This window comes from Protomyctophum parallelum, assembly GCF_964188405.1.
Source record: "Protomyctophum parallelum genome assembly, chromosome: 13".
Classification (NCBI taxonomy): domain Eukaryota; kingdom Metazoa; phylum Chordata; class Actinopteri; order Myctophiformes; family Myctophidae; genus Protomyctophum; species Protomyctophum parallelum.
Genome location: NC_139708.1, coordinates 26,214,601 through 26,241,731, shown reverse-complemented (window position 1 = coordinate 26,241,731; position 27,131 = coordinate 26,214,601). Strand labels below are relative to the sequence as shown.

Genomic DNA, 27,131 nt, shown 5'->3' with positions numbered 1-27,131 from the left:
TTTTTTCAATACTCTAGAGGGTACTCTTATTTTGAAGAGATCGTCCACCGGAAGTCTTAAATTAGCTCACTAGATTAGCTCACTAGACGCTGCCCGCTCGGCTGTAGTGTTGTTGTTGATGTTATGGCAACCGAACCAACACTGTCCGTGACGCAATCAAAGTGCGCCCGGCTGTACTGTTTGTTATGGCGGGGAAAACAGAGCGAACACGACAAAAGTATTTATCTATAATAGGCTACTGTTATGAATATCTAAAGTATAACTCTGTGGACAGAAACACTAGTTAATAACAGATACATAGTTTCTGTATGTTCTACATATTATTGTACAGAAACACCAGTTATGTGTCGTGTTGTGGTTGTTATTATGAACGTGTAGTTTGCGAGTAACGTTTGTGAGACTGTATTTAACAACAACACGTTGGAGCAGAGTTGTAAAACATGGACAGAACCTTAAAGGTAGGATATGTACTGTAATGTTCCATAACTTACATTGTCATTTAAAGCAGTGGTTCCCAAACTTTCTCATGTCAAAGACCCAAATAATCTAAAGAATATGTTTCTTTGTTGTATAAGATAACATGACGTTGGTACCATTAGGAGAGATAACATGATGTTGGTACCATTAGGAGAGATAACATGATGTTGGTACCATTAGGAGAGATAACATGATGTTGGTACCATTAGGAGAGATAACATGATGTTGGTACCATTAGGAGAGATAACATGATGTTGGTACCATTAGGAGAGATAACATGGTGTTGGTACCATTAGGAGAGATAACATGATGTTGGTACCATTAGGAGAGATAACATGATGTTGGTACCATTAGGATAGATAACATGATGTTGGTACCATTAGGAGAGATAACATGATGTTGATACCATTAGGATAGATAACATGATGTTGGTGCCATTAGGAGAGATAACATGATGTTGATACCATTAGGAGAGATAACATGATGTTGGTACCATTAGGAGAGATAACATGATGTTGGTACCATTAAGGATAGATAACATGATGTTGGTACCATTAGGAGAGATAACATGATGTTGATACCATTAGGAGAGATAACATGATGTTGGTACCATTAGGAGAGATAACATGATGTTGGTACCATTAGGAGAGATAACATGATGTTGATACCATTAGGATAGATAACATGATGTTGGTGCCATTAGGAGAGATAACATGATGTTGATACCATTAGGAGAGATAACATGATGTTGGTACCATTAGGAGAGATAACATGATGTTGGTACCATTAAGGATAGATAACATGATGTTGGTACCATTAGGAGAGATAACATGATGTTGATACCATTAGGAGAGATAACATGATGTTGGTACCATTAGGAGAGATAACATGATGTTGATACCATTAGGACTCGGAGAGATAACATGATGTTGATACCATTAGGAGAGATAACATGATGTTGGTACCATTAGGAGAGATAACATGATGTTGATACCATTAGGAGGGATAACACGATGTTGATACCATTAGGAGGGATAACATGATGTTGGTACCATTAGGAGAGATAACATGCTGTGTTGATGTTGGTACCATTTCATGAGGGAAAGAGTACGGCTAAAAAAATACAAGAACAAATCAAAAACAAGAAATACAAAAATCACACCGTGTGAAGGCGCTCTTATCATCGTACATCATCATGCATCAGCTCATACTGGCCAATCAGAATGCATGTTGCCACAAATTTACGTCATATCTGGCGGACAATTGACCTAATTTCTCCTTTCATTGTCGTTGGCAAACATGAGACGTGTGGGGACAAGATGACGTACATTTTCCCTTCATTGGCAATGGCATTTAATGTTTGTGTTGCGGACATTTTGTGGGGACAAAAGCTGTATATAGGAAGGGCTAGCCTAGCGCCCCTCATAAATACAAATGCATTGTTTCATTCATTCATGCATTCATTCATTCATGACTCACTCACTCACTCAATGACTCCATTCCAGGTTCCAGATGGTACTCCAGCAGCAGAATCCGTGTCTTTCCTGCAGCGCTGGCTGCGTTCCGGTTCCAGTTCCACTTCGGGTTCCAGTGCGTCAGAGTGTCGGGTGCCGGTGGCCGTCATCGGACTGCACAGATACCTGTCACCTCCTCAGACACGGTAAACATTAGTACCACAGATACCTGTCACCTCCTCAGACACGGTAAACATTAGTACCATTATGGTACTAATGTTTACCGTGTCTGAGGAGGTGACAGGTATCTATGGTACTACCATAGATACCTGTCACCTCCTCAGACACGGTAAACATTAGTATCAGGGGTTCTCAACATGTCTTTACACGGACAAATGTATCCATGGCAAATTCTATACAATCCGATATTTATATATTCGTACAGAAGACTGATGCAATATTGATATCGGATCAGGAGCCAAAATTATTTTTGGCTGTGGGCTCCCCCAGAGTTAGTGTCGAAGTGTCCTTGAGCAAGGTGCCTTGCATGGTTTCCTCTACCATCGGTGTGGGAATGTGTGAATGGGTGAATGTAATGCACAATCTATGTAAAGGTGTGTGAATGGGTGAATGTAATGCACAATCTATGTAAAGCGCCTTGGATAAAGGTGCTATATAAATGCACCATTTACCATTTTAGAATGACTGACATAGAAACATGGCTTTTTCAGAAAACTGTCAGGATTTTAGAAGACATTTTGTAGACTCGTCCTCAGGTCTAAACGGGTTAAATTATGTGACTGCCCCAGCCCTACGCCTCAGCAGCAGTGTGACTCCTCCCACACCTCCTATGACATCATGCTGACAGACGGGGTGTGTCGGACCAAGTGCCTCCTCCACCCCAGCCTCCACCCGCTGGTCCAGAGCAGCGCGCTGCGCAGCGGTATCCACCTAAACCTCACGGAATGGCGCTTCGTTCACGACGAGACCAGGGTGGGCCGCGGAGGTCACGTCTGCATCACCAAGGTCGCGCTCTGTGACCCCTCCTCTCCTTCGGAGGCGTCCGCGGTGCTGGCCAACGTGACGGACGTCGACTCGCTCCCCCTGGTGGCGGCCAGAGGCGACGGCGTGTTGGAAACATCGGCGACGGTAAGACCTGTGGTGGTTATTAGCGTACATACATCACTGTTAACCAAACCGTGGGTTGGGACTGCATATATCTTTTCTACGTCCGAGTATAGACATGCCCCACCTGCTTCTGATTGGCCTACCGACACTGCCTTACCAGAGTTTCCTCTGAGGTGGAAGATACATGCTGGATAGTCTGCCGCGAGGTTACTCCTTGGTCGGAAATAAATACATTATACAAGTACGATATATAATACAAGAGAATGACAGCTTGGCAGGCGCGACAGTAACCTTTTTTTTGTAGAAGAGGCAAACTAATATTGTTTATGCCGTTGGCCTGTTTATGTGTAAACTTGAAACATTATTGTACTGTAAAAAAGTCTCTTTTCCCTTGATCTTTATCTTTTTTAGTATAATAGTATTAGTTTACTATAATTAGATTGATACACGACAATCAACACTAACACTTTAATTTAGAACACAGCCAAATCAAATCATAGTACATACGTGTTCAATCAATTATTCAATCAAAGCAAACGGCACAAACAATATTAGTTTGCCTCTTCCTCTTAAAGTTACAAGTTACTGTCGCATTTTGCCATTCTCTTGTATTTGTATTATTTCCCACCACGGAGTACCCTTGCATCTCGGAGGACAGGTAAGACGAGCAGACTGGGAAGGCCAATCGGTAGGCCAATCAGAGGCAGGCGGGGCGTTACCATGTCTATGCTCGGACGTAGAATGGATATACACGTTGGGACTAGGGACGGAGCTCGATAACCGATACCCGAAAACAAGCTTATCGAGTACCCGTTATCAATAAGCTTTGGGCTTATCAAGCCTGTTATCGAGCATAGCGGCCCATGACATCATGTTTAAACAATCAAGACAAGAGGCGATCAAGATAATCGCCCACACTGGCACACTATTGATTCCTGCCAACCGAGTAAACAACATTACACTTTTAAAGTCACTGTCTGTAGTTCTGTACACATATTAACTCTTCCATCGCCACTAGGGGGCGCAAAAAAGGCCCTGAGCGCCAGTTTCTATACTTTTTATTTTAAATTTTTTTTAATAAAAAAATAAAAAAATAAATTTTGGCCAATGTTATACACGTGTTAAAAAGGCGTTAAAGACGTTGTTGCTGTGGGAGTTGACCCATTCGGCGGCGAGTTCGCCTTTTGACGGCTGTTTTAATATCAATTGATTATGGTTCACATCGGTGTCCTGTACGCGCTCATAACACCCCGGCTGTGGTGCGATGGGGAAAATAAATTTAAAAAACGGAAATGGAAATTCCGCTGGTCTTATGGTGTCTACGGAGTTTTAAGAATCGTAATTTCTCTTGATTCTTCTTTTTGGCTCAAAACAAGCTTGACTTGCGCCTCATTTCTCTGAATTTTATCTGATTTGATCCGGTTTACAAAATGTATATCTATTATAACAAGTGTAAAGTTGTCACAAAAGATGTGCGCACAAGCCAATGAAAAGATGTGCCCATAAGATGTGGCCACCAGCCAATGAAACACAACATTTCATCAATATTGAGCTGTCAATCATCTGTGACATCATCAATAATGGGCTGTCAATCGTCTGTGACATCATCAATATTGAGCTGTCAATCATCTGTGACATCATCAATAATGCGCTGTCAATCATCTGTGACAGGCAGTGCAGTACGACACCACGCCCCTTCAGCTGAGCAGGAAGCACTACCTCCCCTTGTGGAACGATGAGGACCCCGAAGGCAGCGTGTGGCGGGGACCCCCCCAGGGACCCCCCAGCACTGTGGTGTTAGACGGTAAGGACAATTTAGGCATTTAGCAGACGCTCTTAATCCAGAGCGAGAACAAAAAAGCATCATACATCACATGAAATCACATAAAAATAATTTATCATGAAACATGTGTAAGCTAAGAACGTAACAGTGGAATATCTATATAATGAAACTATATAAACTATACATATATACTATACTATGCTATACATATGTACTATGACGTGCTATGGCTACATACAATGCAATTATAGTGCTGTCTACATAACATGCTATAAATCTCTATCAAATGCTATCTAAGTCTACAGAAATGCTATCTAAGGGGGTAGGGTAAGTGCTATGGGCATATATAGAGTAGGAACACTTCATGACAATATATAGAGTAGGAACACTTCATGACCATATCTTCGCTCGTAGCGCGGCAGCTTGTAGATCTGCTATCTTTGAACCCCCCCCCCCCCTTCCCCAGGTTGGCAGAGGAAGTGTAGCCCCCAGGATTACATCAGGTAATTGACACTGGGTGAAAAAATGGCTTACAAAATTGTGGGATAAAACATTTTTCTGTCTTTCAACAGTGTCCAGGATCATGCTCCTCGGTGAGTTGGAGTCCTGTTCAGGGTTCCAGCGTAAACTGCCCCCTCTGCTGGTCAGGATCCTACAGAAGTCCAGACTGCGCTACTACGGGAAGCCTGGACACAAGATCCCTTATCCGTACCAGGTGAGAAGGACACAAGATCCCTTATCCGTACCAGGGGAGAAGGACACAAGATCCCTTATCCGTACCAGGTGAGAAGGACACAAGATCCCTTATCCGTCCTGATTCACTAAGCCGTTTACACTCATATTTTGGGTGTAAAGGAATTGACCAAACTTCCCACGTTAGTGTGAGTTGTATCATGTCTGTGGTTCTGTGTGGTTGTCTGTGAGTTGTATCATGTCTGTGGTCCTGTGTCAGTTGTATCATGTCTGTGGTTCTGTGTCAGTGGTATCATGTCTGAGGTCCTGTGTCAGTTGTATCATGTCTGTGGTTCTGTGTCAGTTCATGTCTGCGGTTCTGTGTCAGTTGTATCATGTCTGTGATTGTGTCAGTTGTATCATGTCTGTGGTTCTGTGTCAGTTGTATCATGTCTGTGGTTCTGTGTCAGTGGTATCATGTCTGAGGTCCTGTGTCAGTTGTATCATGTCTGTGGTTCTGTGTCAGTTCATGTCTGCGGTTCTGTGTCAGTTGTATCATGTCTGTGATTGTGTCAGTTGAATCATGTGTTGTGTGTTTGTATCATGTCTGTGGTTCTGTGTCAGTTGTATCATGTCTGTGGTTCTGTGTCAGTTGTATCATGTCTGTGGTTCTGTGTGAGTTGTATCATGTCTGAGGTTCTGTGTGAGTTGTATCATGTCTGAGGTTCTGTGTCAGTTCATGTCTGCGGTTCTGTGTCAGTTGTATCATGTCTGTGATTGTGTCAGTTGAATCATGTGTTGTGTGTTTGTATCATGTCTGTGGTTCTGTGTCAGTTGTATCATGTCTGTGGTTCTGTGTCAGTTGTATCATGTCTGTGGTTCTGTGTGAGTTGTATCATGTCTGAGGTTCTGTGTGAGTTGTATCATGTCTGAGGTTCTGTGTCAGTTGTATCATGTCTGTGGTTCTGTGTCAGTTGTATCATGTCTGTGGTTCTGTCTCAGTTGTATCATGTCTGTGGTTCTGTGTGAGTTGTATCATGTCTGAGGTTCTGTGTCAGTTGTATCATGTCTGAGGTTCTGTGTCAGTTGTATCATGTCTGTGGTTCTGTGTCAGTTGTATCATGTCTGTGGTTCTGTGTCAGTTGTATCATGTCTGTGGTTCTGTGTGAGTTGTATCATGTCTGAGGTTCTGTGTCAGTTGAATCATGTCTGTGTGGTTGCATCATGTCTGTGGTTCTGTGTGAGTTGTGTCATGTCTGTGGTTCTGTGTGTTCCAGGCGTACTTGGAGGTGGCGGACCAGAGCGGCGTCATGTCCGTGGTTCTGTGGAACGAGCTGTGTCCAGAGTGGTACCTCAGGCTGAGCGTGGGGACGGTTCTCTACCTGCACGGATACACTCTGAAGCAGAGCTACTGCAAGAGGTCCAGACCTCACATGGAGCACCACGGACTGAAGGTCTACAGCTCAGTGGGTACGTTAGGAAGATGTTCAGATCACTGGGTACGTTATACGTTATGAAGATGTTCAGATCACTGGGTACTGTAGGTTATGAAGGAGATCGTCTTGCGTTGCCTGCAGACGGTTGCCTCTCGCAATTTTCAAACGCTTCCGTCGTACAGTCTGGAGCAACTGAAGCTCTGATCACGAGTGAAATATAAATGCTTCCGTCATACAGTCTGGAGCAAGGGAAGCTCTGATCATGAGTGAAATATAAATGCTTCCGTCATACAGTCTGGAGCAACGGAAGCTCTGATCACGAGTGAAATATAAATGCTTCCGTCGTACAGTCTGGAGCAACGGAAGCTCTGATCATGAATAAAATATACATGCTTCTGTCATACAGTCTGGAGCAACGGAAGCTCTGATCACGAGTGAAATATAAATGCTTCCGTCATACAGTCTGGAGCAACGGAAGCTCTGATCATGAGTAAAATATAAATGCTTCCGTCATACAGTCTGGAGCAACGGAAGCTCTGATCATGAGTGAAATATAAATGCTTCCGTCATACAGTCTGGAGCAACGGAAGCTCTGATCATGAGTTAAATATAAATGCTTCCGTCATACAGTCTGGAGCAACGGAAGCTCTGATCATGAGTTAAATATAAATGCTTCCGTCATACAGTCTGGAGCAACGGAAGCTCTGATCATGAGTGAAATATAAAGCGGAAGTGAAGCCTCCTCCCCACTTCCGTTTTGTCTTTACAGTCACACACATTTATGAATAGAAATCATCTAAGCATACATACAGTAGCTTGTTGCTTAGCAGAAATGGAAATAAAAAAATAAGCTCTAAAGATATTTTTAAATATATTTTTGTGAATGGAAATTACAAACCGATTACTCAGACTCTACATATAGTATTCAGAGGTTGTGGAATAGTTACCTCCCTGGAGTCTAACGTGATGTGTCTCTGTGTGCCAGAGATCGGTCTGAATCCCTGGAGTCTAACGTGATGTGTCTCTGTGTGCCAGAGATCGGTCTCAATCCCTGGAGTCTAACGTGATGTGTCTCTGTCTGCCAGAGATCGGTCTCAATCCCTGGAGTCTAACGTGATGTGTCTCTGTGTGCCAGAGATCGGTCTGAATCCCTGGAGTCTAACGTGATGTGTCTCTGTGTGCCAGAGATCGGTCTGAATCCCTGGAGTCTAACGTGATGTGTCTCTGTGTGCCAGAGATCGGTCTGAATCCCTGGAGTCTAACGTGATGTGTCTCTGTGTGCCAGAGATCGGTCTCAATCCCTGGAGTCTAACGTGATGTGTCTCTGTGTGCCAGAGATCGGTCTCAATCCCTGGAGTCTAACGTGATGTGTCTCTGTGTGCCAGAGATCGGTCTCAATCCCTGGAGTCTAACGTGATGTGTCTCTGTGTGCCAGAGATCGGTCTCAATCCCTGGAGTCTAACGTGATGTGTCTCTGTGTGCCAGAGATCGGTCTCAATCCCTGGAGTCTAACGTGATGTGTCTCTGTCTGCCAGAGATCGGTCTGAATCCCTGGAGTCTAACGTGATGTGTCTCTGTGTGCCAGAGATCGGTCTCAATCCCTGGAGTCTAACGTGATGTGTCTCTGTGTGCCAGAGATCGGTCTCAATCCCTGGAGTCTAACGTGATGTGTCTCTGTGTGCCAGAGATCGGTCTCAATCCCTGGAGTCTAACGTGATGTGTCTCTGTGTGCCAGAGATCGGTCTCAATCCCTGGAGTCTAACGTGATGTGTTTCTGTGTGCCAGAGATCGGTCTCAATCCCTGGAGTCCGGCTGCATCCATCACCGTCGTCCCTCCCAGATGTGTTCCGTCTCAGTGGGGTCTCCCCCAGGTCTGCTACCAGTTCACCAGCAGGTAACCCTGAGCCCCCCCCCCCCCCCCCATATAACCCTGAGCCCCCCCCCCCCCCCCCCTCATAACCCTGCAGTGTTGTTTTCGTCGACTAAAACTAAGACGAAAAATGTTCGTCGACTACCTTTTTCCACTGACAAAACTAAATGAAAACTAAGCTACGATGACTAAAACTAAGACTAAATATACTGACAATTTCGTCAACAAAAAAAAACTAGTTAGGAAGGGACTAGTGAACAAGAGATCCAGTATAAGTCATTTTACACTTGGTTGCATGCTGAAAATAGCAGATCTACAAGCTCACAACCTGTCGTCCTGCGACGCGTTGTGAGCTTGTAGATCGGCTATTCTCGGCAAGCGTAAAATCAGTCATTACGACAACATCAACAAACCAAAATACATATTATTCGACTAAATCAACTGTACATTTAGTCGGCTAAAACTAGACTAACACTAAAACATTCCAGAAATGTGACTAGAACTAAATGAAAACTATTCAAGAGACTATGACTAAAACTAAAATCTAAATTCATATCAAGGGCCATTATTTATTTATTGGGTATTTGAGCCACGGAATGCAACCCTGAGATTTAGCCTCTCAGACCCAAAACTAACGAATATGTTGTTGTCGTTGGACAACATGTTGTCCACAATTCCATTCTGTATTGATGTTGGTACCATTAGGAGAGATAACATGATGTTGGTACCATTAGGAGAGAACATGATGTTGGTACCATTAGGAGAGATAACATGATGTTGGTACCATTAGGAGAGATAACATGATGTTGGTACCATTAGGAGAGAACATGATGTTGGTACCATTAGGAGAGATAACATGGTGTTGGTACCATTAGGAGAGATAACATGGTGTTGGTACCATTAGGAGAGATAACATGATGTTGGTACGATTAGGAGAGATAACATGGTGTTGGTACCATTAGGAGAGATAACATGATGTTGGTACCATTAGGAGAGAGAACATGATGTTGGTACCATTAGGAGAGAGAACATGATGTTGGTACCATTAGGAGAGATAACATGATGTTGGTACCATTAGGAGAGATAACATGGTGTTGGTACCATTAGGAGAGATAACATGGTGTTGGTACCATTAGGAGAGATAACATGATGTTGGTACCATTAGGAGAGATAACATGATGTTGGTACCATTAGGAGAGATAACATGATGTTGGTACCATTAGGAGAGATAACATGATGTTGGTACCATTAGGAGAGATAACATGATGTTGGTACCATTAGGAGAGACAACAGGCAAGCGGTGAATTGTGTCTACTTCTTGTAAATTAAGCAATGCAGATGTGTAACAATAATTGAACTCTTGAGAGTGTCAAATTAAACCAAATTGTTTCATTTTACGCTCTTGTACATACGAACCCTGTGTGTGTGTGTGTGTGTGTGTGTGTGTGTGTGTGTGTGTGTGTGTGTGTGTGTGTGTGTGTGTGTGTGCGTGTGCGTGTGCGTGTGCGTGTGCGTGTGCGTGTGCGTGTGCGTGTGCGCGTGCGTGTGCTCCTTCCAGGTCGGACTTGGACAGCGCACCCAGCGGATTGGCCTGTGATGTCATCGGTATGGTGACGTACGTGAGTCGTGTTGAGAGACTGAAGGAAAGCAGCAAGACCAAAGACCAGGGTACTTTCTGTCTCTGTCTCTGTCTCTCTGTCTCTGTCTCTGTCTCTGTCTCTGTCTCTGTCTCTGGTTGGTTGTTTGGTTATTAAATGTGTTTAATGTTTCTAGATAAGTTCTGGGCGGTCCGGTGGGTTATTAAATGTGTTTAATGTTTCTAGATAAGTTATGGGCGGTCCGGTTTGTCCACGCGGTGGTTATTAAATGTGTTTAATGTTTCTAGATAAGTTCTGGACGGTCCGGTGGGTCCACGCGGTGGACGGGACGTCCAGACATCCGTTCATCCTCCAGATCTTCTCCCCGTCTCGCCCCGAGGTCTTCAACGCCATCTGTCCCAGTACGTCCAACCCTTTGGTACTTTAAGCACTTTTAGATGACAATATATTTAGTGGACTTTTACTTGTCACAGAGTATTTCTATATTGCAGTATTGATAGCTGTACTTACATCATTAGAGTACTTTGTCTTCGCATTGCAGTCAGAACTGCAGACTCACTCCCAATCTAAACTATGGATATTATTAAATTAAATGTCAGAATGACCTGAGGCCTATGTGCATGTGCAGCACCATACCGACTTACACCATGGTGTAAGAGGTGTCCTTTGGGAAACCGGGCCATTGAGGTTATATCTTCCCTTCTTCTCTGGAGTCCTGCCTCAAAGCAGACCAGAGGTCTGATGTCATCACTAGGGACACATGCATCAGTAGGCAGGAACTGGGGATGGCAATGAAGGACCGGGAAGTCTGGCGTGGCGTTGCTATGGAGTCGACATTATGTTAATTGTCCCCCACGTGTGGTTATAAACATTACGCTAATAGACGCCCAGGTGTGGTTATAAACATTACGCTAATAGACCCCCAGGTGTGGTTATAATAGTGACATCACGCTAATAGACCCCCAGGTGTGGTTATAAACATTACGCTAATAGACCCCCAGGTGTGGTTATAATAGTGACATTACGCTAATAGACCCCCATGTGTGGTTATAATAGTGACATTACGCTAATAGACCCCCATGTGTGGTTATAATAGTGACATTACGCTAATAGACCCCCATGTGTGGTTATAATAGTGACATTACGCTAATAGACCCCCATGTGTGGTTATAATAGTGACATCACGCTAATAGACCCCCAGGTGTGGTTATAATAGTGACATTACGCTAATAGACCCCCAGGTGTGGTTATAATAGTGACATTACGCTAATAGACCCCCAGGTGTGGTTATAATAGTGACATTACGCTAATAGACCCCCATGTGTGGTTATAATAGTGACATTACGCTAATAGACCCCCATGTGTGGTTATAATAGTGACATTACGCTAATAGACCCCCATGTGTGGTTATAATAGTGACATTACGCTAATACAGTGTCTCTCAACCTTTTTTGTCCCGGGGCACACTTTTCATAGCCTAAAAATCTCGGGGCACACCTAGATATATGGTGTGTGTATATACTGTATATATAATATATGATATATATATATATATATATATATATGAACCCAATATACTTTTAAAAACACACATGACAGCACTCGTCAAATTACTTTAAAGAGAAAGAAAAGGACAGAGACAGTGCCTCAGTTTCACCAATTTATTTTTGAAAACTCATACAAAATGTAGCACACACATGTTCAATTTGTCAATGCAAAGTAATACTTCTAAATAAAAAAAGGAGTTGTAAAAACAAGAACAAAAATCTTTTGCCACAATACAATGGTCTTAAACTTGAGCACTTTTGTACAAAGAAAATCGTAAAAAACAATTGATAAAAAGAAAAGTAAATATTTTTGACAAGTTCTGTCTTAGTGTGAACCTTGAGCTTGTTTTCCTGAACAAAGAGTTTTTATCCTGGCTGGATGCTGGACAAACAGACACGGAGCTCTTCATTTTCAAGTCAGGCTTGAAAAGCTAAGCTCACAGGTAGGTTGTGGAAAAGGGGAGCAGCACTGCCATTGCGCTGGCTGTGATGGCTGGATATTCTTTCAAGTATCAAGAGACTTGCCTGCTTCGTTGTGTCTTTCTCCTTTTTTTCTTTCAAGCTCACGAAAAAGTGTTTGTCCTTCGTAGCGAGTTCATCATGATTGGTATGAAGGTGGCGCTTCAGTATACTCGGAACCATGCGCTGTTTGCAAGCTTGAATCCACAAACTATACACAGCGGAATCGGGTACGTTTTATCCCCAGTAAACGTGAATCCAAACTTCATGTAATCATCGCGGTACAGTCTGGCAGGGGCTTTCTTTGTAGGCGTTGCATTAGTAGCCGCTGTTGTTGCTGTGCCGTCGTCAGGTGGAGGTGACTCGGCGGCGCTGTGTGTGCTGCTATCGGGTTCTGGTGGTGTCTTTCTGGAGGAAGCGAAATGTCTGTGCTGTGCCCCATTTATACAGTAAAGTTGCCAGGCGATTAACATTTCTATGGCCGATGGTCGTTAAGAGTGAAGAGTCTATTGTTCCGTCGTCATGTTGTTTTCGCATGTCTATTTAGACGTGTGACAACAACAACGACGCAACAATAGGACGCCTATCTATCGCTTTCCGGGGAGGGCTAGTGTTACTTTTGGTCAAAATCTCGAGGCACACCTGGAGATTTCAAAGGCACAGTAAAGTGCCGCGGTACATAGGTTGAGAAACACTGCGCTAATAGACCCCCATGTGTGGTTATAATAGTGACATTACGCTAATAGACCCCCATGTGTGGTTATAATAGTGACATTACGCTAATAGACCCCCATGTGTGGTTATAATAGTGACATTACGCTAATAGACCCCCATGTGTGGTTATAATAGTGACATTACGCTAATAGACCCCCATGTGTGGTTATAATAGTGACATTACGCTAATAGACCCCCATGTGTGGTTATAATAGTGACATTGCGCTAATAGACCCCCATGTGTGGTTATAATAGTGACATTACGCTAATAGACCCCCATGTGTGGTTATAATAGTGACATTACGCTAATAGACCCCCATGTGTGGTTATAATAGTGACATTACGCTAATAGACCCCCATGTGTGGTTATAATAGTGACATTGCGCTAATAGACCCCCATGTGTGGTTATAATAGTGACATTACGCTAAGGCCTAAAAAGAAAAAAAACTTTGGTTTCCGGTTGCCGACCGACTCTATTAAATATGCGCGACCCATATTATTTTATTGGCATTTGGTGGAAAAAAAACAAAAAAAGCTCAGAATACGACCGAGTCAAGACCAAAAAGGTCTTTGATCATTAAAATTCTCTTTGATGAGACCATCGGGACAAGCAACCTCATCCTACGTTATAAAAAATATAATCCACGTAGGAACCACTATCGTTTGTAAGTCAACACTGTCAACACAGCGCTCTGTGCGCCGCCATGTTGCTCAGCTCTGACCGCGGAGCGGAGCGCAGCCTCTAGACTAGAGCTGTTTAAAGACAGAGAGTGACGACAATGGACTGATCAATGACGCATGCAACCCCACGAATAAGCAGTGAACGGAGATGTCGCAACTCTCTCAACTAAACCGCGCTGCCTCTGACAGAAATATTTAGGGGAACATGTTTTAACGTGACATGCAGACCCGGTTCAATGGGAAACACAAACACACATTGAATAACACACGCCGATATTGTTGTGTTTCTGTTGCGTGTGTGTTGTGGTGCCACTGCCACCGCACATTAAAATGCCACCAAAAAAATTGCCAAAGCCAACCGCAGGGCAGCAGAAAATATCAGCAACCCTATTTTCTAAACCTGCTGCCTCTACTCCAGGTATGTCACTGTGTAATGAAAACAATGTAAAGTTGTATTAACCATTAAAACTGCCACAGTTATTTCACATAGCCAAAATATGAAATATGTAGAAGCCTATCCATCATTGCCGTAGGATTTTTTTTTAAATCCTTGCTACCCATCCTTCCCACGAAAAAATAAATAAATAAAATAAAATAAATTCCTTGCTACCCATCCTTCCCACGAAAAAATAAATAAATAAAATAAAATAAATTCCTTGCTACCCATCCTTCCCACGAAAAAATAAAATAAAAAATAAAATAAAATAAATTCCCTACCTACTCAGCCCAAAAATGACAGCCAATCGGAAACCAACGTTTTTTTTTTTTTTTAGGCCTAATAGACCCCCAGGTGTGCTTATAATAGTGACATTACGCTAATAGATCCCCATGTGTGGTTATAATAGTGACATTACGCTAATAGACCCCCATGTGTGGTTATAATAGTGACATTACGCTAATAGACCCCCATGTGTGGTTATAATATGAATTGACCCCCAGGTGTGGTTATAATGTTCAGATATGTCTTACCTGTGTATTTTCCCAGTGACGTACCTGGTGTGCACCCAGATGAGGGTGTGTCAGGTGACCGGCTCTTTACCGTACCTCACTAGCAGCTGTGAGACCGAGATCTTCATCACCGGTGAGTCCATCTGTAACCATTCATCACCGGTGAGTCGTGTGCGTGCGCATGCGTGTGTCTCAACAACACTGATACAGTGTAATTCTGATGGAAAACTTTTATTTAGTTTTTTGTCAGTAGTGTCCTGATACATTTCCATTTAGTTTTTAGTCACATTCCTCTGAATTATTTTAGTTTTTGTCTAGTTTGTCTAGACGTTGACGAACGACAAATTATTCGGGACAAGACTGACGCTGACGAGCTAAATCAGCTCTGTTTGATAACTATGACGAGATGTTTGTGTGTGTTATCGTTGACGAGATGAGGCTAGACGAAAATGTTAGTGGATTGACGTGTAACTCTGGAATGTTCCGCCAATAATGTCACAAATGCTGCTCTCACTGCTATCCTCCTCTCCTTTCCTTGTTGGTCACGCCCATCACCTTACATCAGGGGTGCCCAACCTTTTTTGACCCAAGATCTACTTTCAAATTTGCCACCTAGCCGAGGGCTACCAGCCCAAAATGTACTGTAATAACCCATTCAATATGCACATGACCAACAGAAAATATTAATAGTCATTGTAAGGTCGGAATTACAAGAATGAAAACATTGCAACTTCTCATTTGGGACTCCACATTTATTGAACTCTGCCATACACACTGACAACACATTCATTCGAGTGTTTTTTTTGTGCTCTCAGCACTTTGTATTGACCTGTACTTTTCTTGCATTGTACCCATTCTGCAAATTGTAATATTACATTTTTTCCATCAATCAAAACAATCAACAGTCACTGATGTTCAAAGTCTCCGTTTTTTTTCTCGTTTTTTTTTTTTACATTTTCTTTTGTTTTGTTATTTGAATAATGTCAGTCTACCTTAGTGGGAACGCTGGCACTGGGAAGAGGAGGCTAGTTTCTCAAAGTCTGGGTTGTAGGCGCTGGTTGCAAGCCTCAGGCAGGCCACAAGGTGGTCATCTGTCATTGTGGTTCTGTACTTTGATTTGATGAACTTCATGTGAGAGAAAGCAGACTCACACAGGTAGGTTGATCCAAAAAAAGCTGTTATGTTCATGGCACATCTCCTGAGGTTAGGATACTTTTCAGGCAGCAGTAGCTCCCAGAACTCTCCCTGCATCCCTTGTGTTGCCCTGGATTTAATCTCAATGTCATTTTGAAGTGTGAGGATCTCATTCTCCACAGAAGGGCTGTCCAGGTGAAACACTGAGGCTACTTTGGATGTGATGGTGTCGATATCCACAGTTCCAAAAGGAAAACACATGTAGCTGGCAACAGGTTCAATTGTTGAAAAGTCTGTGAAGCGCCTCTCAAACTCTGTCACAATCTTTTGAAGTTGCTCCACATAACATGTATAATCGAGCAGTGCAATGTCCTCCTCCTCCTCTTCTCTCCTCCTCTCTCCTCCTCCTCCTCCTCTTCTTCCTCCTCTTTCCCCGTCTTTGAATGATTTCTTTTTTTTTGCGAGAACGTGGCTAACACGATATGACGCTATTGTAGCCGCCTTTGCCTTGGTTGTCGGCCTCGTAAAAATTGCTTGTTGCCCCGCTAAACGGTCTTTCAATTCCTGTACCTTTGTCGTTCGTAGGACTGATTTTTTTGGGAAGGCTGGGTCGATTTTCTTTTGGTGCATTGAAGAATAATGCCGCTCCAAGTTGCCCCTTTTGGGGAGGGCAACCGTCGCATTGCAGAGCAGACAGATCGATTTATCTTTGAAATAAATAAAGAAAAACTCCTCCTCCCACTCCCAATTATATGTTTTGGGTCGTTTCGGTTGTTGTGCCATTATTGTCGCTCGTCTCAAATCCCTTTTTTTTCTACACTACACCAGTTTTAATGCATCAAAACATCCGCAGGCATGATGGGCGTAACTCCACTTGTTGACTTGATTGACGGTTCATTGACCATTGACGGCTTCCAATTATAATTTATTCACGTTAACCAAGCTGAAAACACCACCTCCGCTGTTTTCGACCAATCGTTTAATTTGAGGTTTAATTTATTCACGTGCAGAACAGATGTACAAGCAAACAACCTGACTGATGCAATGCATAATGCACTTGTAGAGAGGTTGTAGATCTGCTATTTTCGGTAGCAGTGTATTATGGAGGGCTCAAGCTATCCAGCTCACTTTTTTTTTCTTTTTCCCGAAATCATCTCGCGGTCTACTGGCAATCCTCACGCGGTCTACCGGTAGACCGCGGTCGACTGGTTGGGCACCCCTGCCTTACATGCATGCATGCACACACACACACACACACACACGCCGTCCCAAGTCCCATTTCTTCACTTCCACTAACTTCCACACACAGAGTCAGTTGACCATGATGGCGGCGCCCACAGCCTCAACGCCGGGGCTTGGTGGTCGTCGAAAACGACGACGAATAAAACAGAGTGCCTCGTACCGGGAGACGGGGACAAACCATGTGGCTTCAAGTTAGTTGGGAAGAATACCACCAACTTAAAGCGACACCTCAAGGCTCTCCACAAAGAGATATATGCGGCGGTAACGGTAAGTTGCCGTCGCATATATTTGGTTGCTGAGGGGATATGCATAACATATCGCAACGTGGCGATTTAACATGAACACAAATAGACGACCGCTAAACATATGCTGCTAATGTTACAGCAGACACGTGTGTTGCTGCTGTTTATCCAGAGACACATTAGGGAAGGGAACCGAACGTAACAGCAACAGGTCTTTCCCAGTCAAGAAGTCACACAAACATGAAATCCCTAAACGTTTTATTCATAATAACAGACTAACTAGATAAAAAAAATGCCTGCCAAAAACAACACTGGTCCCCAGTTAAAATATGATTATTTTAGGGGGTCCACAGTTAAAATATGGTTATTTTGGGGGGTCCACAGTTAAAATATGGTTATTTTGGGGGGGTCCACAGTTAAAATATGATTATTTTGGGGGAGTCCACAGTTAAAATATGATTACTTTTGGGGGGTCCCCATTTAAACTATGATTATTTTGGGGGGGTCCCCAGTTAAAATACGATTATTTTGGGGGTCCCCAGTTAAAATAAGATTATTTTGGGGGGTCCCCAGTTATAGTATGATTATTTGGGGGGGGGGGGGTCCCCAGTTATAATATGGTTATTTTGGGGGTCCCCAGTTAAAATATGATTATTTTGGGGGAGTCCCCAGTTAAAATATGATTATTTTGGGGGAGTCCCCAGTTATAGTATGATTATTTTGGGTGGGGGGTCCCCAGTTATAATATGGTTATTTTGGGGGTCCCCAGTTAAAATATGATTATTTTGGGGGAGTCCCCAGTTAAAATATGATTATTTTGGGGGAGTCCCCAGTTAAAATATGGTTATTTTGGGGGGTCCCAGTTATAATATGGTTATTTTGGGGGGTCCCCAGTTATAATATGGTTATTTTGGGGGGGTCCCCAGTTATAATATGGTTATTTTCCCCAGTTGAAACGATGGTATCTGCGCCCTGAAAAGGTTGAGAACATCCTCTGTGTTTTAGTGGAGGAAATGGAACAGTGAACTGTCCATGTTGTTTTCCAACCACAGGAGGACACAAAGGTCAGCCGTACGTGTGTGACCCCATAGTGAAGGGCTTCCTCCAGTGGACCAAGACCCTGAAAGACCATGTGACCATGGGCCGCTGCTCTGTGGGGGGCCACTACTGCTACCCCCAGCCCCCTCCCACCTTCACCCAGCCCCCTGAGGACCCAGGCCCAGGTTAGTGCTCTGTGGGAGGGTCACTACTGCTACCCCCAGCCCCCTGGGGAGGGTACTCCTAGGCTAGATCTTACACTCAGTCAGTGTGGTCCAGGCTAGATTTGACACTCAGTCAGTCTGTGGTCCAGGCTAGATTTGACACTCAGTCAGTCTGTGGTCCAGGCTAGATTTGACACTCAGGCAGTCTGTGGTCCAGGCTAGATTTGACACTCAGGCAGTCTGTGGTCCAGGCTAGATTTGACACTCAGTCAGTCTGTGGTCCAGGCTAGATTTGACACTCAGGCAGTCTGTGGTCCAGGCTAGATTTGACACTCAGGCAGTCTGTGGTCCAGGCTAAACTCATGTTATAATTATTTACACTGTAAATCATTACTCTGATATCATTACTTGCGCAAGCAGAGCGTGCAAGTAATGTTGTTTGTCCGGTGCTCCGATATGTCGCGTATGTCCGTGCCGGCGTCTGACGTAATGATTAATTTGTGCTTGATATGGCATTGGTTTCAGATTACATACATGTATACATAGGATATGATTACTGCAATGCACTTTTTTCAGGACTGCCTAAGAAAACAACTGACAGATTACAACTTGTCCAAAATGCAGCAGCCAGAGTTTTAACTAGAACTAAGATGAGAGAACATATTACTCCAGTTTTGGCATCACTGCACTGGCTTCCGGTTGTTTTTAGGATTGATTTTAAAATTATTTTACTTGTCTATAAAGCTCTCAATGGTCTCGCACCTTCCTACCTACATGACTGCCTGCCTAAATATGTCCCAAACCGCCCCCTAAGGTCTTCCACCGCCGGCCTGCTCGCTTTGCCTAAAAAAATGGCAACTAAAAAATACGGGGAAGCAGCTTTTTGCTTCTACGGGCCGTCGGCATGGAACAAGATCCCACTGTACCTTCGTCAGGCAGCCTCTGTAGACATTTTTAAAGCTCAGCTCAAGACCCACTTCTACAACATTGCTTTTAATTGATATTTTATTTTTTTGTTATTCATGTCCTCACTGTATTCAATTGCATTACTGCTTGTTTTTTAATGTCGTTGCCTTGCTTTTCTTTTATTCTCCATTGTTCTGTAAAGCACTTTGAGCTGCATTTCATGTCATGAAAGGTGCTATACAAATAAAGTTTTATTATTATTATTATTATTATATTATTACGTCACCATCGAGAGCCAGTTATACCTATGGGACATACGCATCAAACGACCCAAGTAACCACAGTATACTGATAATCAACTTACAAATTACATATACATATATACGACTTACATATACATACATGTATATATGTAATCTGAAACCTAGCTTTATTACGTCACCATTGTGAGCCAGAGATTTGAAAGTTCGTAGTGGTTGACAGTACTTTGCGCGCTCTGCTTGCGCACTAGTAGGTCATTTATGGCCTACTTGTGTGCAAAGCGCAAGTAGGTACTCGACAGAGTGCAGTTCTAGTTATTTCTGTTCTCTTGTGAACTTCCAGCTGCTATTCCTCTGATATTGATTGATTGATTGATTGTCTTCCAGCTGCCATCCCTCTGCTGGCTGCAGCTGATCTGAAGACGGAGTTAGAATCTCTTCAGTACAGAGAGCACAGGAGAGTGGCGCTACAGGGACGCATCGTGGCCGTCACGTACCGGACCCATCCTCAGAACCCTGACCACCAGAACCCTGACCACCAGGTACTGACCCGTCCTCAGAACCCTGATCACCAGGGACTGACCACCAACACCCTGACCATCAGGTCAGTGGCGTGCAGAGATACACTAGGGGGTGCAATTATTTTTGTATAGTGTACACTGTACAGTATGTGGAGTCTGGACCATGGTGACATTGATCAATTCTTGATAAAAACGCTTCTAACATATTATTTCGGCCCCACAATCTATAAATCTCACACTTATTTTTTTTTTAAGATATGTTTTTGCGGCTTACGCCTTTTATTGGTTTTTTGAAGGGACAGACAGTAGGCTGACAGGAAACGGGAGAGAGATGGGGGGATGACATGCAGTAAAGGCCGTGTCGGGCTCGGGAGTCGAACCCGCGGCACACTGCGACTGGATTACCAGTCGGGTGCCCAGACGGTTACGCCACCGCCTGGGCAATCTCACACTATTAATATATATATAACCCTAACCGGCCGGTTCCACGCGCTGCACAAGGTGCCCTTTTTGCACTTGAGCACCTGCCCCTCTAAATGTCTGTGCACGCCACTGCATCAGGTACTGACATCTAAAAATAGCAGATCTGCAAGCTCACAACACCAGATATCTGTCTAAACACCTGAACGTGTCCAGAGAGCTCTGTCTTCTATAAACACAACACCAGATATCTGTCTAAACACCTGAACGTGTCCAGAGAGCTCTGTCTTCTATAAACACAACATCAGATATCTGTCTAAACACCTGAACGTGTCCAGAGAGCTCTGTCTTCTATAAACACAACACCAGATATCTGTCTAAACACCTGAACGTGTCCAGAGCTCTGTCTTCTATAAACACAACACCAGATATCTGTCTAAACACCTGAACGTGTCCAGAGAGCTCTGTCTTCTGTAAACACAACACCAGATATGTCTAAACACCTGAACGTGTCCAGAGCTCTGTCTTCTATAAACACAACACCAGATATCTGTCTAAACACCTGAACGTGTCCAGAGAGCTCTGTCTTCTATAAACACAACACCAGATATCTGTCTCTGGTAAAATAAGAGCAATGTTTTCCTAAAATGTGCTGTTTTTTCCACTGTTACTACACTTGACACAATGCACGCTACCCCTATAAGCCATAAGGTGGCGCCAGGGCCAAAGAGATCCGCACTATGAGCTTACAAGACGGGTCACTTCCGCTCGCCCCAGATCAGGGGTTCTCAACCCCTGGGGGGTTTTTTTTTTGCAACTGAATCGCTGGAAAATGGAAATGAAGAGTTTACATAGTACACATATATGCAAACACGTTCCCTAATGATTATATCTGGTTTCAGTATTTGTGGTGTATTGTCTCTATTATTAAGGTTATTGTAGCAGTCAATTTATATTGGGGGGCGGGGCGGGGGTCCCGAGACATTGCCAAGCATGCATGGTGATTCTGCTGGTTGTCCCCAGGTCCCAGAGGAGGGGTCCTTAGAGGTGTCGGCCCCCCCACACGGTGACCACACGACAGAGGAGCCCCCCGCCCGCAACGGCTTGGCAAACACGCGGAAAAGAAAGCTTCAGGACAGGTAAAGATCGCCTCGATTAACCCATTTTGACCTGAGATCAGATTCTAAAGAATGTCTTCTACATCCTGACAGTTTTCTATGTCAGTGGTTCTTCGATTTTTCAAAAAATAGCAGACCTACAAGCTCGTAGCGCGCCACTCGGTGGCGCTATTTTTCAATAGCTAAAGCATAACATAATGCTAACACCAAAAGGGGTTTCCGCCCAAAATGGGTTAAATGGGTCCTCGGTTCTCACCAGGTGCTTCATTTGTGCCGGAAAGCTCAGTAACCAAAGTTTCCTTTTTTCTATTTATTTATACATTTTCATCCCACGATTTTGTAACCAATTTTTCACCCCTGGCCTGTGTCAATTATCTAATGTGATCCTGGGCTCTACACACCCTCCGCCAACCTGGGGAGAGCAACAGACTTGAACTTCCTTCATGCCTGAGTGTCCAAGTTGCTCTTTTTCACCTGACAGGGGGGAGTTTCCCTGGTTGGACGTAGTGCGTGGAAGGAACACGTTATTCCAACCCGTTCCTTTCCCCTCCATCAGGCGCACCGGCTGGCCAGGGGGAGGCAGTATAGAGACCAGTTCCTTTCCCCTCCATCAGCTCCACTGACACAGAAACATGGGGTTTTTAAGCAGCTCCACTGACACAGAAACATGGGGTTTTTAAGCAGCTCCACTGACACAGAAACATGGGGTTTTTAAGCAGCTCCACTGACACAGAAACATGGGGGTTTTCAGATATCATACATCTGTAGAATACAGTGTTAATTTCCACCCACAGCACGGAGGACTGCAGCAGTGATGAAGACACGCCTCCAAGTCCATCACATGACCTACAGCTTGACCCGGAAGGTATGTGAAGTGACCTCCGACCTCAGCCGTCATGTCCGTCTGTCCATCCATCCATACATACGCGGGCGGCGGTGGCTTAGGGGTAGAGTGGCCACTAGGGGGGTGGCGGTAACTCAGGGGTAGAGTGGCTGGATGGTAACCGTGAGGTTGCCAGTTCGAACCCTGCATGTGGGCTCCCCCAGAGTTACTGTCGAAGTGTCCTTGAGCAAGACTCTGAACCCCTGATTGCTCCTGATGTGCTGGTTGGTGCCTTGCATGGTTTCCGCTGCCATGTGTGTGTGTGTGAATGGGTGAATGTAATGCACAATCTATGTAAAGGTGTGTGAATGCGTGTGTGAATGCGTGAATGTAATGTACAATCTCTGTAAAGCGCCTTGGATAAAGGTGCTTTATAGAAATGCACAATTTACCAAGGTTTTTTTTATATATATATTTTTGGGGGATTTGTTGCCTTTATTGATGGATTAGACTAGAGTAAGGTACTAGAGGGGGGAGGGGAAGACACACAGTAATACTGTGTGTGTGTGTGTGTGTGTGTGTGTGTGTGTGTGTGTGTGTGTGTGTGTGTGTGTGTGTGTGTGTGTGTGTGTGTGTGTGTGTGTGTGTGTGTGTGTGTGTGTGTGTGTGTGTGTGTGTGTGTGTGTGTGTGTGTGTGTGTGTGTGTGTGTGTGTGTGTGTGTGTGTGTGTGTGTGTGTGTGTGTGTGCGTGCGTGCGTGCGTGCGTGCGTGCGTGCGCGCGCGCGCGCGCGCGCGCGTGCGTGCGTGCGTGCACAGCAGGCGACAGCGGGCCGTCCTGGGTGAACCCCTCCTGGTCTGGGCAGAGAGCAGAGCTCTCGGACCACCTGTGCCGAGGAGGGGGTCTGTTCCAGGACAGCCTCGCACAGAGCTTCCACTACGACCTCAAGGACTGTCTGCTGCACCGCGCCAACCTGCACCCCGCCCACTGGACCCCCCCCGGGCACCATGCCCACCCTGCCCACCTCTGGGACAACGCGGAGGGTCCCGGGTACTACCAAGTCACTATACTAGGTAACATTACCCTTTCTCATGTCATGTGAAAGCAGGGAATCGTAGCTTCAAATGGACATATTGGTTGTTCGGTTTGACCCGCCAGTTTTGGAGATATGGCTTAAGTTATATATAGGGTGCACGATTATGAAATTATGACCGATATCCAATCTCCGATTATTTTCAGGGTCATATCTGACCGATTCCGATATTATACAGAGGACCACAATGGAAACAAGCCTATAGGGGGGCCTAGGCCCCATAGGGCTGGTGAAAGCCGATTATTATTGCTGGTGAAAACCGATTAAATTATCTGTATTATTTTGGGACCGTTCAGATACCGATATGGCCTATTCCGATTATGCTACCGATTCATTGTGCATTCCTACTTATAGAGTAAATGTCTTGCAGAGAAACAGGGAGTTGAGAAAACAGGCTTGAAAGGTTCACTTCTTCTGTGGACTCTAACATTACACCTAGCTACATGTTTAAGCATTATTTCATATTGACATGTCTTCTTTGGTCTCTAACATTACACCTAGCTACATGTTTAAGCATTTATTTCATATTAACATGTCTTCTTTGGTCTCTAACATTACACCTAGCTACATGTTTAAGCATTTATTTCATATTAACATGTCTTCTGTGGACTCTAACATTACACCTATAGCTACATGTGTAAGCATTTATTTCATATTTACTTATTTCAGACATGCGAAGAGTGTGAAGAGTCTGCCTGTGCTATTAACAAATTTTTGGAAAACATACGTTTTTCTCCTCTGGTGAAAAGCTGGAATTTGCGCGATGGTAGTCTCAGTCAAATCTGGTCACATATGACGTAGATTCTACATTCATTGTCAATGGGAATGTGTAGTATGAGTCTAGGATGTGTGGAGCGTTGTCCAGGGTGTTTTAGACAAGGGAGAAGAGTCTGGGACGTGTGGAGCGTTGTCCAGGGTGTTTTAGAGAAGGGAGAAGAGTCTGGGACGTGTGGAGCGTTGTCCAGGGTGTTTTAGACAGGGGAGAAGAATCTGGGACGTGTGGAGCGTTGTCCAGGGTGTTTTAGACAAGGGAGAAGAGTCTAGGACGTGTGGAACGTTGTCCAGGGTGTTTTAGACAAGGGAGAAGAGTCTAGGACGAGTGACTGGAAGTTACAAAACTAGGTAACATGACTTATTTCCGTTTATTCTCTGTATTTAGGATGAGTTCATAATATGACTGTTTGTTTTTGAACAGGCCTGAACAGGGACGTCGCCATCGACGCTGCCTTCCTTCCCGTGGGGAGTTCCGAGGACCCCCGAGCTGTGGGCGTGGTCTGGGACCACCAGGGGGACCCCCGGCCCAGGACCCTGCTGTCCTGCCTCACGACCGGGTTCCTCTGCCCTCCGAGCGACCCCGCGACCCCTCCTCAACCAGGTGACACAGGAACTGACATCAGCCTTTATTTCAGACCCCAGGAAGATCCCTAGTACAATTAAAAAACACACCTGTGTGAAGTGAGGGGCGCTCTTTTCATCATATATCATCTCATTCTGGCCAATCACAATTTGCGTCGGCACTTTTCCGTCGTCAATTGACCTATAGCCCCTCCCCAAACTGCTATGGTCCAATCACAGCTAAGCACAACATGGGTTAGATAAACCTCTCCACCAATAGTTTTCCTATATGACAAAACATTGTTTTAAAAATAAATGCCACGCACATATTTTTCCAGTGCATATGGCAGGCCTTGTTGACGGATTGGAATCGATTTTGAACGTCTGGTTCAAAAAATGAACCAGTATTTAATGTGCAAAGTTGCGAGACCTTTGAGAGCTTTATAAACAAATAAAATATTGTTTTAAATCAATCCTAAAAACAACCGGAAGCCAATGCTGGATGGCTGCAAATTTCTATTTTAGTTTTTAGTCATAGTCTCTTGAATAGTTTTCATTTAGTTTGAGTCACATTTTAGTCACCTGGAATGTCTTAGGGTGTTAGTTTAGTTTTAGTCGACTAAATATCATCAGCACTTACAGCCGCCTTCTAATGAGAGTTCAAAACCTCTCTTGGAAGAGCCACCCATCGACTGATCTAATATACGGCAACCTTCCCCGTGTTTCTTCACTAGTCCACCCATCGACTGATCTAATATACGGCAACCTTCCCCGTGTTTCTTCACTTGTCCGGTCCAGAAGAACACAGTTTGCCGGCCACTGCTACAGAGCTGTCAATGAGGTTATATCTTCCCTTCTTCTCTGGAGTCCTTCCTCAAAGAAGACCAGAGGTAGAAAACTGTCATTCCCTGATGTCATCGCTAGGGACACATGCATCATTAAGCAGGAACTGGGGATGGCAATGAAGGACCGGGAAGTCTGGCGTGGCATTGTGAAATCCATGATCTCGACCGCGGTCGAAATATGATGATGTGTGCAGGCTCCGTTATGACAATGATGATGCCATTTACTGACACATAAACCTGTTTAAACTCTATTTAAAATAATGAATAATGAATTGCAATTTTATAGCGCTTTTCCAAGTGCTCAAAGCGCTTTACAATGGTTCATTCATTCATACATTGGGAGGTGAAGGTTCATTCATTCATACATTGGGAGGTGAAGCGGCGAACAGTCGACGCCAGCATCCTCACTTCGCACATTCACACACCGACGGTGGCGAGCTCACACCGACCGACAGGGCCGTGCAGAGAGCACTGAGGGGGCAGGGGCTCAAACTCCAGAAAAGGGCACACGTGTGGGCGCGCGCAGCGTGCGCCGATTTTTGGGGCTGGTCTTTTTGTGGAGTCCTTCCCTTGTGCCATTTCATGTCAGTGGACAGTAAAATAAGCAATATGTTCTCATTAGTCTTTAACTAAAACTGACTGATGGCAGATTAAAAGTTCTGTTATTGTCGTCGTCGTTGTCTGATGTGTGTATTTCTTGGTCATTGGTTCCTGCAGAGGCCTTGGTGTCGACGGCAGAGGACCTAAAGGAGACCCCTCTGGTGGTGGTGCTGGACGTGTGTCTGCTGGCTCCTGATAGGCTGGAGGTGCTGGTCAGCCGGGTGCACGCAGTGTCTGCTGGCTCCTGATAGGCCGGAGGTGCTGGTCGACAGGGTGCACGCGGTGGCCAATAGGAGGGCAGTGTTTGGTTTCCCCGAACTTTTCAGCCCCGTGACTCAAAGCAGAAATTAGACATTTGACCCAATCTAGTGAAAATAGCAGACCTACAAGCTCACAATGTGTCGATTCGTGCCACATTGTGCGCTTGTAGATCTGGCTATTTTCACTACTTCCTAAATATTTGTCGTAATTTATTTTTCATAGATTGTTTTTGCTTTAATTTCTTCATGACATTATTGAAAGAAAAAAAACCATTTGGGGTTTGTTACTAATTCATGATGAAACATTTTGCTTTTTCAGGGGGGATTTTTTTTTCTTTTTTTAATGTTTTGAAATTGTAATCAT

The 27,131-nt window shown here is 44.3% G+C and overlaps 1 protein-coding gene across 1 annotated transcript; it reads left to right on the top strand.

Annotated features, from left to right (window-relative positions):
- The first annotated feature begins 312 nt into the window (after positions 1–312).
- On the top strand, positions 313–27,131 carry LOC310868925 (RPA-related protein RADX-like). The gene is made up of 17 exons (XM_083779421.1): positions 313–458; positions 1,983–2,137; positions 2,741–3,080; positions 4,731–4,863; positions 5,415–5,557; positions 6,792–6,984; positions 8,736–8,844; positions 10,379–10,488; positions 10,706–10,819; positions 14,806–14,901; positions 18,439–18,609; positions 20,142–20,296; positions 21,719–21,834; positions 22,608–22,678; positions 23,453–23,707; positions 24,923–25,102; positions 26,625–27,131. The coding sequence occupies exons 1-17, from the start codon at positions 441–443 to the stop codon at positions 26,753–26,755; spliced, it is 2,490 nt and encodes an 829-aa protein (XP_083635547.1). The 5' UTR covers positions 313–440; the 3' UTR covers positions 26,756–27,131.